General features: G+C 34.5%; 1 protein-coding gene across 1 annotated transcript; it reads left to right on the forward strand.

Moving 5' to 3' along the window:
• LOC109354365 lies at nucleotides 4,501-15,051 on the forward strand. The gene is made up of 12 exons (XM_019596821.1): nucleotides 4,501-4,633; nucleotides 7,298-8,694; nucleotides 8,963-8,970; nucleotides 9,274-9,455; nucleotides 11,520-11,580; nucleotides 11,694-11,792; nucleotides 12,493-12,587; nucleotides 13,010-13,123; nucleotides 13,539-13,606; nucleotides 13,772-13,882; nucleotides 14,293-14,524; nucleotides 14,742-15,051. The coding sequence occupies exons 2-12, from the start codon at nucleotides 7,340-7,342 to the stop codon at nucleotides 14,841-14,843; spliced, it is 2,427 nt and encodes an 808-aa protein (XP_019452366.1). The 5' UTR covers nucleotides 4,501-4,633; nucleotides 7,298-7,339; the 3' UTR covers nucleotides 14,844-15,051.

Below are 15,051 nucleotides of genomic sequence, written 5' to 3' on the forward strand. Positions count from 1 at the left end.
CATGTTCTTGGAAGTTACTAGTTTCAATGAAAATGCCTAATATGATGATGGTTGACAATTGATGGATCAAATTAGTGAGGGTGTTGTTAACTCCCTCCCCTCTCACTTCATGGGTAGTTTCCGTGAAAGTGGAGGAGTTACTTTATCCAATAACTCCTCCTAAATTCTTCTATAAATAGAGGTACTCATGCATTGGAAAAACATCTCATTCATTCCATTCTTTGTTATCTCATGGAACCAGAAGTATAAAGAGAGAATTATAGAAACACTAGTTTCTTCTTGGGAGCACATTGTTGTCCCATACAGTGTGCTACTATGTGTACTACTGATTACAATTAGTTAAAAATATATATATTAAAATTTTAATAATTAAGTATTTTTTACCAATCATAAACAATGACACATAAGTTTGTGACAGAAGATGTCATCTTTTCCTTCTCTATTTAATTTTGGTTTTCTATCTTGGTATAGTTTAATTTGTTTGATTCTGTCGAATCATATTGTTTTTAGAAGAGAAGATAGATGTGTGCATAGAAGAATGTGAATTCATTAAATTGATTTAAAAACTGTACAATAATGTTGCTTATATATACAATGGCTTGTTATGCAAGTAACATAACTAACTTAACTAACCATCTTAACAAACTAGAAAGCACGTGCTTTAAAACTATTAAGCATGTGTTAAATGTGTATTAAGAAACTCTACTACATCCATCATTCATGACCCAAGTGATTTGTGGATAGCTTGCTAAAGTGTCTAGCCAATCTGTCCCAAGCCAATTCCTGATCTGGTCCATCGTGGCAAGGCGTCCAAGCCAATTCCTGACCGAGGCTGATGTGCCTAGTGCATCTACTAGTGAAGTCTGGTGCACAACAATACAATCAGCATCAAATCTCAGCCAAGATTGCATCAAGCCTGATGCATAATCTGCAAACAAATAAGAACAACTCAAGCAGTAATGTGTTCACATGAGTATGAAATGGACCAGTAGTTTAAGTGATATAATTTAATAAATCATTCTTGTTGTGATGCAATAAACACTAAACAATTGTTATTTTCGAAGAAAAGGTGGAAGATGAAATTTTGAAGCAAAATGTGTTCTGCTTAATTTTAATAGATATTGATGTTTGGTACAATGAAGAAGAAGAAACATTATGAGGAGAAAGGAGACAAAATGAGTGTCTATAAACAGGAAAATGTGGGGTCCATCCACCATGTGAACAAAGCAAAAACCATGAGACATGGAATTAAATGCATAAAAAAATAAGAAGTTCAATTTTTGCAAGGTAGATTACCTGTCACTAAAAGTCAATATAATTATGATATTTTGATGTTTCTATTTAATTGATTGACACATTTTAATTAGTATAGGACATCAATAGAGACACAGATAGTGACATTGGATCTTCATTCAAACTATTGTAAGGGGTAGCTTTTAAATTTTGAAAATGAGAGTTTTTTGAAAAGAAAGGGAAAAGGATGAAAATTTGAAGCAAACTATGATATTGTTTTTAACTTTAAAAGAGATTTGGCCATTGGGGTTTGGTATGAGGAAGAAGAAGAAACATTTTGAGGAGAAATGAGACAATGTGGGAGTCTAGAAACTCGAAAATGGCTCTTATATGATTGTAAATGAGTTGTCATATCTAAAACTCATGAGGTGTAACATATTAGATGGACAACATATACATTGTGTTGATAGGCTTGTGGGTTATTATAGATTTAAAAGAAAAAATTTCGTTATGAGGTGCAACATATTAGATGGACAACTATAGGATTGGGAATCTTTTAACTATTAAACCTTTCGATATTAATTAGAGATGCTGAAATATAATCTCTAAAATATAGCATAAACAAATATTTAAGAATCTATATTTTTTACTTATTCTTCAATTAAAAAATTGAAAATATAAGTGTAGGGGAGCCCAAATGGCCTAAGAGTGTAGTAACAATTGAAATTATTTTCTCACTAATCTTATTAGTGATGCAAAACTTAATAAAACTATAAAGTTAACAAAATGTATTAACAAAAAATATTAAACTTAATGTATTACTAAGAATGTGTTCATTAAAATACATACCAAAAAGTCAAGAGTTGAGAATAATACTTATTGAAAAGGATAATCACACACTCATAAGTAATTAACTCTTTATCCTTATGGCGATTGATACTCCTAGTAATACAAAAAAGAATGTATATCATTAATGAAAATCACATGATTAAATTGAAAGTTTCTTTATATTGTTTCTATATACATAGAACCTTTCCTTTTATGTACAACTATTTTGTCTAAAAAAAGCAAAAACTCCACTACATCTTACTTCTATCTTTTTTGGTACTACTATTGCTACCCTCACTTTCATGGGCACGACATGAATAATGCAATAGAGTCGTCATATATGTTTTTTATAGGGAAAACATGAAGAAGAAAAACAATTTAAAAATAAGGATTGATTACTCACAAATAAAAATTAAGTTTGAGAGTCCGTTACGGATGAGGAAGATGTTAGACATTCATATCACTTGTTTAAAAATGGTACCTAGATCAATAATGTGATAATCATTCAAAACTTTAATTTCACCCTCATATTATCACAAAAAAGAAAGAAAAAATAATTTATTTTTTTGTGCCTGATGAAGAAATATCTACAACTACGTATCTCTAGCTGCAATACAAAAATCAAGGTTACATATTATTTTAGGAAAAATGTTGGTTAGTTGATATATTTTCTTAAATTTTGTTTTTAAAATAACATGATAAAATAATGGGACATAGCACGAGTCATAAGTCTCATAGTGCACTATCTCTCTTTGATTTTATTAAATTATTTTTTTGAAAAAAATATTTGTCGAATAACACGACACGACACTTAACTTTATTAAAATAAATTTCTTAAAAATGTCAAGTTGAGATAAAATAATAGTGCACTAGTCCCATGGTGCACTAGCTCTCCTTGATTTTATTGAACTATTTTTCAAAATATCAACTTGAGATAACGCGACACAGAACGAGTTCCATAGTACACTACCTCTCCTTCATTTTATTAAATTATTTTGAAAATATCAAATCGAGATAATGCGATAGAGCACGAGTCCCATAGTGCACTATCTCTTTGATTTTATTAAATTATTTTTTGAAAAAACATCAAGTTGAGATAACGCGATATGGCACCCCTTAGTGCATTACATCTCCTTGATTTTATTAAATTATTTTGAAAATATCAAATCGAGATAACGCGAAAATATCACATCGAAATAAAATAAGTAAAAGAGAAACATGATAAATAAATAAATAAATAACCGGGAATTAAATTGGTGATTTATGGTAAAATTGATTCGAAGATTTAGTGAGAAATTGATTTGAGGTTTAGGATGAAATTGATCCAGGGTTTATGGTGAAATTGATTCGAGGGTTTAGGGTGCAATTGATTCGGGGGTTTATGGTGCAATTGATGGGGGTTTAGGATGGAATTGATTTGAGGGTTAAAGGTTTAATTGATTCGGGGTTTAGGGTGAAATAGATTTGTGGGTTTATGGTGAAATTGATTTAGAGGTTTAAGGTAAAATTGATTCGGGGGTTTAGAGTGAAATTGATTTGGGGTTTAGGGTGAAACTAATTTAGGGATTTAGGTTTAGGGTTGAGGGTGACATGGAGGCAACCCTCTTAGTGGCCGAACTTACAAGCCGGCGGCAACGGTAGTGGCGGCTCCACTGCCACACAACACGGTGGCAACGCCACCATCTTCACTAATCGTGGTTGTTGCAAGATGGCCAACCGTGAGTGGCATGGTGGTCAGCCATGGGAGGCAGCCACCATTACCCAAGGAGACAATCGTAAGTGTGAAGAGGCGAGGGAGTTTCGCCACGGCCAGACGGCCGCCGTGGGTAGCGGATGAAGAAAACGATGTTGGATGCTTACTATTGCTTAATGTCACTTCTCCTTGCTTCCTTCCTCTTAAAAAATTAGGACTTGCCTCCTTTTGGATTCTTTTTTCTTTTTTATGAATGGGATGATGAATATGTGAGTGTTTCTAAAAATAGGAATAGGTTTAACCACCCATTCCCTCTCCTTTTTTTTCTTCAAAAAATCTGAATCCCCTCCTTGTTTCTAAAACAAGGTTTATAAGGGAAAGATTATGTTAATAACCCTAATTTGAATGGACTTCAGAAAGTTTAACTGGTCACTCATTCTAATCTTATTCACCTATTACTATTTACTTAGCAATTTATTTTAAAAGTAATCTACCCCGTTAAAAATGGGTGTTAACAACTACCAAATATATTCCTTGAGTTTTAGGTAAGGAACTAATCTCTTCTTTTTGTGATGTATAGTTATTCCTTTCAACAAATTTCGCTCACATAAATTAAACTATTAACATTTTTGTACTCAGCATCTAATGAGGCATAATAGGATGTACCAACGTCTAAGGTCCTTACTTTATGCTATTAGCCATCATTGTTTTTAGAACACAATATATCAAATTACTATAATACCTCTCATTATATTTAATATAAGATATCCTAATACTCAACCTCTAATCTAATTTTATCTCTGATCATATGCATCGTTCCGCCTCCATTAACACCGCGTAACCGCGACGGCTCTCTACCATGCCGGAGTAGCAGCGACGGTACCTCTATAATCTCTTTTCAATTCGCGACCTGTTTGTTTTTGATTCGTTATTTTTTATAGAACTGATCACTGTGCTGATTAGGGGAGATATGGTTCTGTAATGCACCTTTTATTGAATTGATTAGGGGAGTTAGGGTTTATAGTTTGGGGAAATGAAAAAGGGATATGGATTCATGGTTTTGGTTGGAATTTGGAGTTTAGTTTTGAGGCATGCTAGGTGTGTGAGTTTCAATTGATTTAGGGGTGTGGCTGAGTGGATATTTTTTGTGCTTCATTATCATCAATTAGCTAAATGGGTTCCGTTTGATTGTTATCTGAGAAGGTGAAACATTGGTTACTATCAAATATTTTGGTTATTTGGTTCAATTGGTTGAGTTTCTTTGGTTCGTTGCAACTTGCAAGTGATAAAAAGTTCAGGGTCATACTCTTCAGTCTCCACAATAACAACAACGACCAAACCTTAATCCCACTAGGTGTAGTCAGCCATAATGCTCTATCATAAATCAGGGTGATACTCTATGATCCTGTTTTATTTGGTTCTTTGTTAATTTGACTATTTCTATTTTTTAACTGAGTTTTTAGTTATATTAGAATTATGCTGCCCCTGCAGGATTGGCCTTTGAGTAGGGACATATTTTCCCTTGATAGCAGAAGTTAGCATCATATTTATTTCTTTGCCATTGGTGCGTATGATTTGATTGAGATATATGATGCTTATTCTGGATAAAAGAGGGACTATATTTTATTATGGAAGTACTTATTGAACTAAAAAGTTGCAATTTGCACTGGAAGTGTATATGTACATGTTCAATCAGAATATATCTTGTTTGCTTTCATCACTGACATTAGCTTAATGACTATATAGTTCAAGCTGTATATGTCTAGTAACTCTTGCATGTTGCATATTAAAAATATTAGTTAAATAACTATATGGTTATTTGTTCTTTTTTTGGGTACTAGTGAATGTTGGGAAGATAGTTATTGAATTTGGATTTTTAAACTTGTATGGTTGAATTTGGTGAGAAAATAAGATGTATCAATTGTTGCTTTAATAAAGGGCATCATACAATTAACTCACAAAGTGATATAATGATTATGATTTAAACATCTTCATTTTATATTCTCTATAGTCTTTTTCCATAATAATATATTTAAAATATTTTTGTAATGTCTTCAATAAATAGTCAAATATAAATAAGTAGCCATTATTATTTTATTTGCATGTCATATTACACTTTTAAAATATCCTCATTTTTGTTCACCAAAAAGATATCCTCAATTTTTAATCATAAATCTTCTTATCTTTAAACCTAAGTCTGACCTCAGCTTAGGGCATATATCATATAGGCATTATTTACAATTTGGCTTGACATCTCATCTCTTTTAACTTAGCTCATGCCTGCTTAACTACTTGTGTTTATATAGTGAACCCACTCAACATCGACATGTCTTATATTTGTACACACAACTACGAGAGGAACCTTATCTGACATTACTCGAATGAAATCTGACACCAACAGCATTAAATATATTTTCTCTTTCTCCCTTCCATTCCATGTTCCTTTTTCCATTATTGCATTTTACTTCTTTAATTAATTAATCCTTTCTGTGTTGTGTGTCTAAAATAACTATCTTTTTTTGAGCTCAATTTTCTTTGTCAGAGACTCTGAATTGGATTGTGAAATTTATGTAGTTTTGATTTGTTGGAATTATGTTACTCCATACCTTGATGTACCTTCAATTTTGTTCCCCGTTGCTTCTTTCATTTGATTTATTGCTGACCATTTTATTTTGGTTATTATGTAATCTAAATATGCTCTTGATTCTCTCATTTCTCTGAATTTGTTCCAACATTTTACCATTACAATTGTCCATTTTTCATCTTCATTTCATACTTTACTACTCTCTATGGTGAAAAAGCTGTTTTTTCTTCAACATATTTCTCAGCTTGAGATTTTTCCCCGTGTATGCTTGACTTATAGGTTGAAAGGTAATTTGATTCAGAGATCTGTTACTGTTATTGTTGCTATTATTATTTTACTTCTGACCTATCAATCATGGCCAATTGGGACTCTGCACCTTTTTTAGGGTAACCTTGTAAGTGTAATTGTTGTATTGTAATTGTATTTTGCTGCACACGGGTTTGAGAAGTAATTGAAATATTTCAAATTGGATTTTGATATTTGCTTTTATGCTTTGCTAATTTGATGCTTATCTTTATTGAGGATGTTGTCTCATCAATTTCATATCTGTCTCCCTGACCTCTTTGTCTTTGCTTCTCTTTGTTTTTAGCATATATTTGCATTTTGTTTTTTATATATTGAATACCTACCTTTTTTATTGGGGGTCATTAGGGAGGGCCTAACACTAGGGTGGGTCATACCCAACCCATAGTGGTCCCAAGGGGAAGGGGAAAAGGAATATGAAAAAGGAACAGAACAATTCCAAGGATTGATCCCCGATACCCTACAAAATGTCCCACGGTTCTAACTGCATGAGCTGTGTCTCAGGACTGGAAACATGTGTTACTAAAATTGTTTTTACGTGTGAAGTTGTTGTTGCCTGATATAGAATGTAGTTTGCAAGCTTTTTGGTGTCGGCTTGCACTTGCCAACTTTCATATAATAAATATGGCTGAGATAGAATTTCTTTTGCTTGTCAGATTACTTCCATTTGAGTTTTACGACTGTGTTGGGTTTTCACTATGAGTGGTGCACCTAAGAGGTCTCATGAAGAGACAATTCACCCATCTTCAAAGCATCCAAATGAAGATTCTTGTACATATTCCAAGTTGGCTTCATCAGTTTCGAATCAGTACCATATGCCTTATGATATAGGTCATGATTCCCGGGGAGCAAAAGCAGCTCGTACTGAATGTCGTGATGCAGATAGAAGATCTCCTCTTCATTCCATGTATCGGATGCCATCATCTTCAAATGACTCTCTGCCAGGTCATCATGTGGGTACTGAGAATAGGATAGAATCAAGGGATTCCAAGGACAGTAGAGACCTCCGGTTTGAGAATCGTGATACAAAGACAGAGAAGAAGAACTTGCATGGTGAAGCAAGAAGGGATCCTCAGGGTGCTAAGAGTGAACAGGATGTGCATGTGATAGGTAGAGTAGATCACAACAAGGATGTTAGACATGATCGGGATAGTCATAATGATTCGAAAGGTGACAATAAGACAGAGAAGGATGGTTATGGTGTAGTTGGCTGCCACTTGAATTGGAAAGATCCAAAAGACTACCATAGGGGAAAAAGATATTCTGATGCCCCTAGTGGGAGTTTGGACACCTGGCATATATCACGTGGCAGTGTGCAAGTCCCACTAGAGGCTGGGAAGGAGAGTTCAACAGCACAAGAAAGGGATCATGTGGAAACTCATGAAGCTTTTGGGGAGAACAAAGTTGATTCTAAAGGTGATGATGGATCTAAAGAGAAAGATAGAAAGAGAAAGGAATCAAAGGATGTGAAGCATCGGGACTGGGGAGAGAGGGAAAAAGAAAGAAGTGATCGCAAAAACAGTACACAAGTTATCAGTACTGGTGGTGACCGCAAAGAATCTGCCAAGGAAGATAGAGATGTAGAAAGGTGGGAGAGAGAGAATAAAGATCTTCCAAAAGAGAAAGAAGATTTTAAAGAGAGGGGAAATGATCAGAACAAGAAGGAATCATGGAATGGAATGGACAACGGAGTTTCAAATAATGAGAAGGAGCTCGATGATGGATCAATTAAACAGCCAGAACAAGAAATCGTGAAACCAGAGCAGAAGAAACGAGAAGATGTTGACAGTTGGAAAATTGTTGATAGAGAAGCTAAAGAGAGGAAAAAAGAAAGGGATGCTGATTTAGAAGGAGATAGGCCTGAGAAGCAGAGCAGGTGCATTGACAAGGATTCAGGCGATGGAGGTGCTGATGGGGAAGGAGCAGAAGAGAAGGAGAGAGAAAGCTATAATTATAATGGTCAGCACCGTAAGAGAATACAACGATCAAGGGAAAGCCCTCAGGTTCCTATTCGGGAGCCTCGTTTCAGATACCGTGCCCAGGACAATGAAGAGTACTTTCTTCCTCTACCTTTATTGGTTATTTATGGTTTGCATGCATGGTTGTTCAATGAGTATCTTCTCATTCAAATATATTGTGAAATTGGTTATTGGTTTTCTTTTGGATTTATATGTTTCAGTTATGAAAGTTGAAGCTTCAGAATTATTAGATATAAGTTTCTTTATTTTAATTGATTGGATCTTACTTTTATGGTGTTTGTAATTAAGGTCCTTCATAATATATTATCTTTCGTTAACTATATCTGCCTTTATATTTTGCAGATCTCAAGGTATGCTGTCATTTGTTTCACCGGCTAGATGTAACTGAATTTGTGCCTTCATGAAGTAATATGGGTTTCAGCAGAATTTGCTTTGATTAGTCCACTGTTTCCTATTTTATAATATATTCTCTTTGTTCATATTTACCCATCTCATATCACTTCCATCTTAAAGTATTGTATGATTGGGCACCGTTGTCATGTGCTGATCAATCATTGGCAGTGGCACTACTTGATGCATCATAGAAAATTAGAGCCTGATATCCCTTGCTATGCCTTCCTTTGCATGTCCATTATGAGTCTATTGTGTTTCAGGTAAAATAGAGGTGTCATCTGTTGTTTATAAAGTTGGTGAAAGCATGCAAGAATTGATAAAGTTGTGGAAGGAATATGAATCATCTCAATCCCACTTGGAACAAAATGGTGGAAGCTCAAATTATGGCCCCACTTTGGAAATTAGGATACCATCTGAGCATGTCACTGCTACAAACCGCCAAGTAAGCTCTAGTGAAGTCTTGTTGTTTGCTTTGTTTTCTCTTGATTTATTTCTTGGGTTTTTTAATGTTTGTATACTTGTACTTGCACATTGCAGTGTTGCACCATGTAAATAACATATTTTTGTTGTGTCTCAGAAAGTTTTGAGTATTTGATTCATAGTGGGTGATGATGAACAACAATAACTAAGCCTTTATCATGCTCTTCAAATAACTTTTGTTTTTATGATTGTTGTAAAATTATTTTGCTTTGTATGAATTGAATGCATTGCAAGCATGGAAAACATTTGTACGATAATTGCTACAAACCTTAACCAAAATGATGTTTACCAGAAATCAATTGTAGTTCACTTTTGGATTTGGGCTTTATTGTCATATTATATTTCTTTGAATTAATTGCCCTTTGCTAGGTAATTCAATTCAATTATTTAAAGATATCAAGGGAGCCATCTTCTTCTCTTTCAAATGAAATATTTTATTTTTTACTGATTGTGAAAAGTTAACAGTTTGGTTTAGTATCTTCATTTTTTCTTACTTAATTGTAGCCATGAGATATCCCCCTTCTCTACACAACACTATTTTGGCCTTTCTTCTGTTTAGAAGCTTTGATTTAAATTTGTTGTTAAAATGGGCTTCCACTTCTAGGGACCCTACAGTTGGAACATAATGTTAGTTGGGCTTTCACCAATTTCATTGTCAAATTCTTTAAATAACATTGACTCTAATGCCTTGTTGATGTGATCTAGCCTCTATTAACCTTTAGAGTTGAATATTTTAAAAATGTTGTTTGTCTATTCATCCAGGCTGCTCTCAGACATCAATATCCATATTCTGCCAATTATCTGGTACCTAATGATTTATTTGAATCTTCGTTTGCTTCTTCTACTATATGTGACACTGCATGACTATTTGTCAAGTAGTTAATGCCTGTCTTGTCGAAGTCTTCAGAAGATTAAGATCCTTGCTTGCTAGAGTATTTTTTGGAACCAAACCACCATATATCTTTCAATTGGTCTTGAATTGTTTTCTCTGTAAGCTTACACATCTTTCCTGCAGCATGCTTTTTTCATTGAACCTGTAAAATTTATTAGGATGGGGATGATTAGGATATAAGATTTGTCACCTTTTTATATTCCATAGCCTTGAGGTAGTTTTTAGGGCTTAGGCTAACACGTCGGAGAAAGAAATTAGTGATGCAATGGAAATTGGACTAGTCTAGCTGGTCTGCCCAAACAGCCAGGATTTGTTCTACAGTCAAATCCACTCTTTCTCGACATCTATGAGTAACTAGTGTGAGTTGAACTTGGTTGAAACTCCTGTGAACAGACCATCAGGAGTTAGTCCATGTGGGTGTGCTGGGTGGCCTCTAGTGCTTAATTTTTTTTTACTTTATTTTTAATATGGAGACCAGCTCCTTACACCAGAAACGAATCTTGGAAACAAGAAGATGTGAAAGTGAAAAGTACAGAAAAGAGCAATTGAGCCTTAGGAATGGCCAGTCCCACCCAACATCACACTCTACAATTCTTCATATCTCCTCTTGAAGCCTCTTCTAATTTATCCTACTATCCTTTAGCAGAATCCACTCGAACTTTTCTCTCCCTTGCTGCTACTTGTCTAGGTAATTAACTAATCACAATAATATCCCTCATGCATATTCCCTTCTACCACCACTGCCTATACTCTGCTAATAGGGCAGCTATCGAATGAAACTTTTTGTTTAATTATACTAAATTCAAATGTTACTTATTTATTAAGCTAACCATTTTAATAAAATAAAACTATACATGGCTGATATGTGTTTTAGAAATGAAATAATTCCTTATCGTGAGTTTTAAACTTAAGAAAGTGAATAGTAGTGGTCTTTTTTGTCTACTTGTCCCTTTTTCTTTTCCATTTGTTTTTTGGGGAGTGAAGGTGTTTCATTTGATGTGATGAAAGTCTTTTATTTGCTTCTTTGCTTTTCTTTATTTATATGGATACAATTTAAACACAGGATACTATTTAAATATATATTTTTTATTGATTATATACCACCATGTCTTGAGAGGTGCTTATTATATTCAGGTCAGAGGTGGCCAGCTTTGGGGGACTGATGTGTACACATATGACTCAGATCTTGTTGCTGGTATGTGTAGTGTCTTTAAAAAAAGGATGCAGACATGCAGCAAGGTTATTTTAATACATGACAAGAGGTGACATGTTTGATAATATTATTGATATTGCAATTTTGTTGCATAGTTCTCATGCATACAGGTTACTGTCGCCCAACAGCTTCTCCACCTCCTGCAGCCATACAAGAGTTGCGTGCAACCATTCGGGTGCTACCTTCACAAGATTGTATGTTCAAATAGCTTACCATGCTTATTATATACCAGAAAGATTATATAATCAGCCCTTGGCACTATTGTCTTCAATAACTTCTTATTGCCTTTATCTGCTCTTGAAGCAAAAATAGAGTGAATTTATGATGTATTGTCATGTTTTTTGGTTATATGATACAATAACTGCCACAAAAGCCTTTTCCAGGTGAGATCTGCTACATGGATCAAATATTGCCGTTGGGTTTTGTCAAAAACTAAGTTTGTGGAAAGGCCATTTTGATCTAAGCCTCTTCTTGACAAGTTTTTGGTTATATAAATATATGAAAAGTATATAAAATCTCCTGGTTGAACTTTAGTTTGCCATTAAGGGTCCATTTGAACTTAGGCCTTTTTAATTCTAGAGGGTCTTGCAATGAGGTTCAGACTCGGAGCCTTGGTCTTAAGTTTTTATAGGAAAGGGAGTTGACTCTTCTGAACTACTTAATGTTCCAGAAGATAGTGATACTTCTTGTATGACATAGTCACACCTACTTCACTACTCCACCTAGCACCCTCTTGAAACTTTATTGTGTGTGCAGAATTATTTCCGTGGAATTTTATGTATCTATTTATCTTACTATAGTGGGAAGCAGCCACTTTTGTTAGTTTCCCCTCTGATTTTGCAGTTCTGTTAGTATCTATTTATCTAAAGATTGTATATATGTATGTGATATCAGGCTATATTTCTACACTGAGAAACAATGTACGCTCTCGTGCTTGGGGTGCAGCAATTGGTTGTAGTTATCGAGTTGAGCAGTGTTGCATTGTGAAGGTAGTAACGGAAGCCCTGCAAAATCTTATATTGTCCTTTGCCATTTTGCCCCATGATGTTATCTGATGTCTTTGGTGCAACCCTGTATGCTTTAGATAATTTCATATGAATTACTTCATCATTTTCCATAACAGATTCCCTTTTGACTTTGATATCCCGTCTCTTTGGAAAATTTCCAAGTTTTGCTTTGATATTTTATTTTACTGTTTTGATAACACATTTAACTCTCTAATGAGGACATTATCTTTGTGATCGAAGTAGTGCTTGTGCTAAGAATGGGTACATGTACAAAGATTGACACTTGCCTCTGTGCACCAGCATTTACATGGAACTATTTATATATTTATTTTTTTATTATTGGTTGAACCAAGTACCTAGCAATATTAGAAACTTCATCTAACTGTTCATTTCTTTGGCTTCAGAAAGGAGGTGGGACTATTGATCTTGAACCATGCCTTACACATACCTCAACTGTTGAGCCAACCCTTGCTCCAGTGGCTGTTGAGCGGACAATCACTACCAGGGCTGCAGCATCAGTTTGTCCCGAATCTTATAATAAGCAAACCTTTTACATGCTAACTTTAATCGATAATGTTTTGATATTGTGATCCATACCTGCTTTATGTTTGTAAATTTGATTATAAGAATGCTAAAGCTTTGGTATTTTAATTGCTATTCTATTTTGGGTGTTCATTTAGTTAAATTTAATTCTTCCAGCTTGGGTTCAACTTGGTGCAAACACAAACTATTTGTTTTTCTGGATCTGTGGTGCACTTTCCTGGTGTTAGCTTTTCATTGGTTACCTTTGATAACATGTGTTTTTCATAAAAACAATTGTTTTTTAGAAGAATTTTATGTTTTGGCCATGATAAAATTTTGGGAATTGTGTTGTTAGCCAAGCTAGAAGGACTTAGTTGTTATCATCTTACGTGGGGGCTGTTATTTTTCTAGAATGCATTGCGGCAGCAAAGATTTGTTCGAGAAGTCACGATACAGTACAACCTCTGCAATGAGCCTTGGTATGCTAGTTTTTGTTGTCAAAGTGACTAATTTAATATTGAGTTTTTTGATAGTTTAAAAATATAAAAGCAGATCAGATGCAACACCTCTGTTTTGCGCCTTGTCTTGATTTTGGTTTTTACACATATATATACACTCATGATCATAATATCTATAATCATCAGGATCAAATATAGCATAAGCGTTGTTGCAGATAAGGGCCTTAAAAAGCTACTCTACACATCTGCTCGTTTGAAGAAGGGAGAAGTTTTGTATTTGGAGACACATATATGCAGGTATTTTTGACACATGGAAGTTCTTGTGGAGTTGTGGGATTAAAGCTTGGTTGTTGTTGGAAATTCTTGTCTTGTGCAACATGAGTGTTCTGTGGCCAACTATTTTAGGCTTCATATTTGTTTTCCCTTAAAGAAAGTCACTGCGTTAATTGTTAAATCTCATGGATTAGGAATCTGCTTATAAATGTGAGACAATATTGAACAGAAAATTCACTTTCATTGATGTTATTTCCATTTATAATTCTGTTTTATATGAGGCCGACTTTTAATTTGTGAAATTTCAAAGAATCCATGATGATGGTCTTGAAAAGTATTAGTCTGTTTCCATGATCTTAAAGTCTAAGTTCGTACTGAAGTCTGGAGTAAATTTCATTCTGCTGTTCTTCTAATTATGAGTGAATTTTTTGTAGATATGAGCTTTGTTTTATTGGAGAGAAGATGATGAAGACTACACCAGCAACTCAGTTGGACGACACAGGTGCTGAAAAGTCTCAAAATCACCTCCCACATTCTGAAAATGGTGAAAAAAATGACAGTAATAATGTCATGATTGATGCATTCCGTTGGTCTCGTTGTAAGAAGCCTCTTCCCCAGAAAGTAATGCGCACAATTGGCATTCCTCTGCCTCTTGAACATGTTGAGGTATTTTCACCTTCTGGGAAAAATGTCTAATTACCTGTAGAGTTTTCTCCTCTCAATTGCCTGCTAACTTACATATCTGTTGTGTGTTTTCATTTGCTTCTTCTATCATGCGTTTACATTCGTTCTCAAAATTACGTTGTTCCTCAAATAAATTGCTAAATGCAGATATAAATTGTTTTAATTGTACCATTATTGAGAATTTGCACTTTCTGATTAGGTACTGGAGGAACATTTAGACTGGGAAGATGTACAATGGTCGCAAACAGGTGTTTGGATTGCAGGGAAGGAATATACCCTTGCACGGGTCCATTTCTTGTGAATGAATTAGTATCCCATTTTCGGGGTCATAGATTATTTAGTTTATTCCCCTCTTATGTTCCCCCTCTTTTTTAGGAGGGCTATTGGGGTGATATAATGTGCTTACTTAGATACTTGTATAAACAAAATATGTTTTTTCATATAACTAGAGCTCAAGCTCTTGTATTTCGTGGGCATAGGTATTGGTCTTCAACAAATATGCTTTACAC

The sequence above is a fragment of the Lupinus angustifolius genome, chromosome LG08 (assembly GCF_001865875.1).
Source record: "Lupinus angustifolius cultivar Tanjil chromosome LG08, LupAngTanjil_v1.0, whole genome shotgun sequence".
Classification (NCBI taxonomy): domain Eukaryota; kingdom Viridiplantae; phylum Streptophyta; class Magnoliopsida; order Fabales; family Fabaceae; genus Lupinus; species Lupinus angustifolius.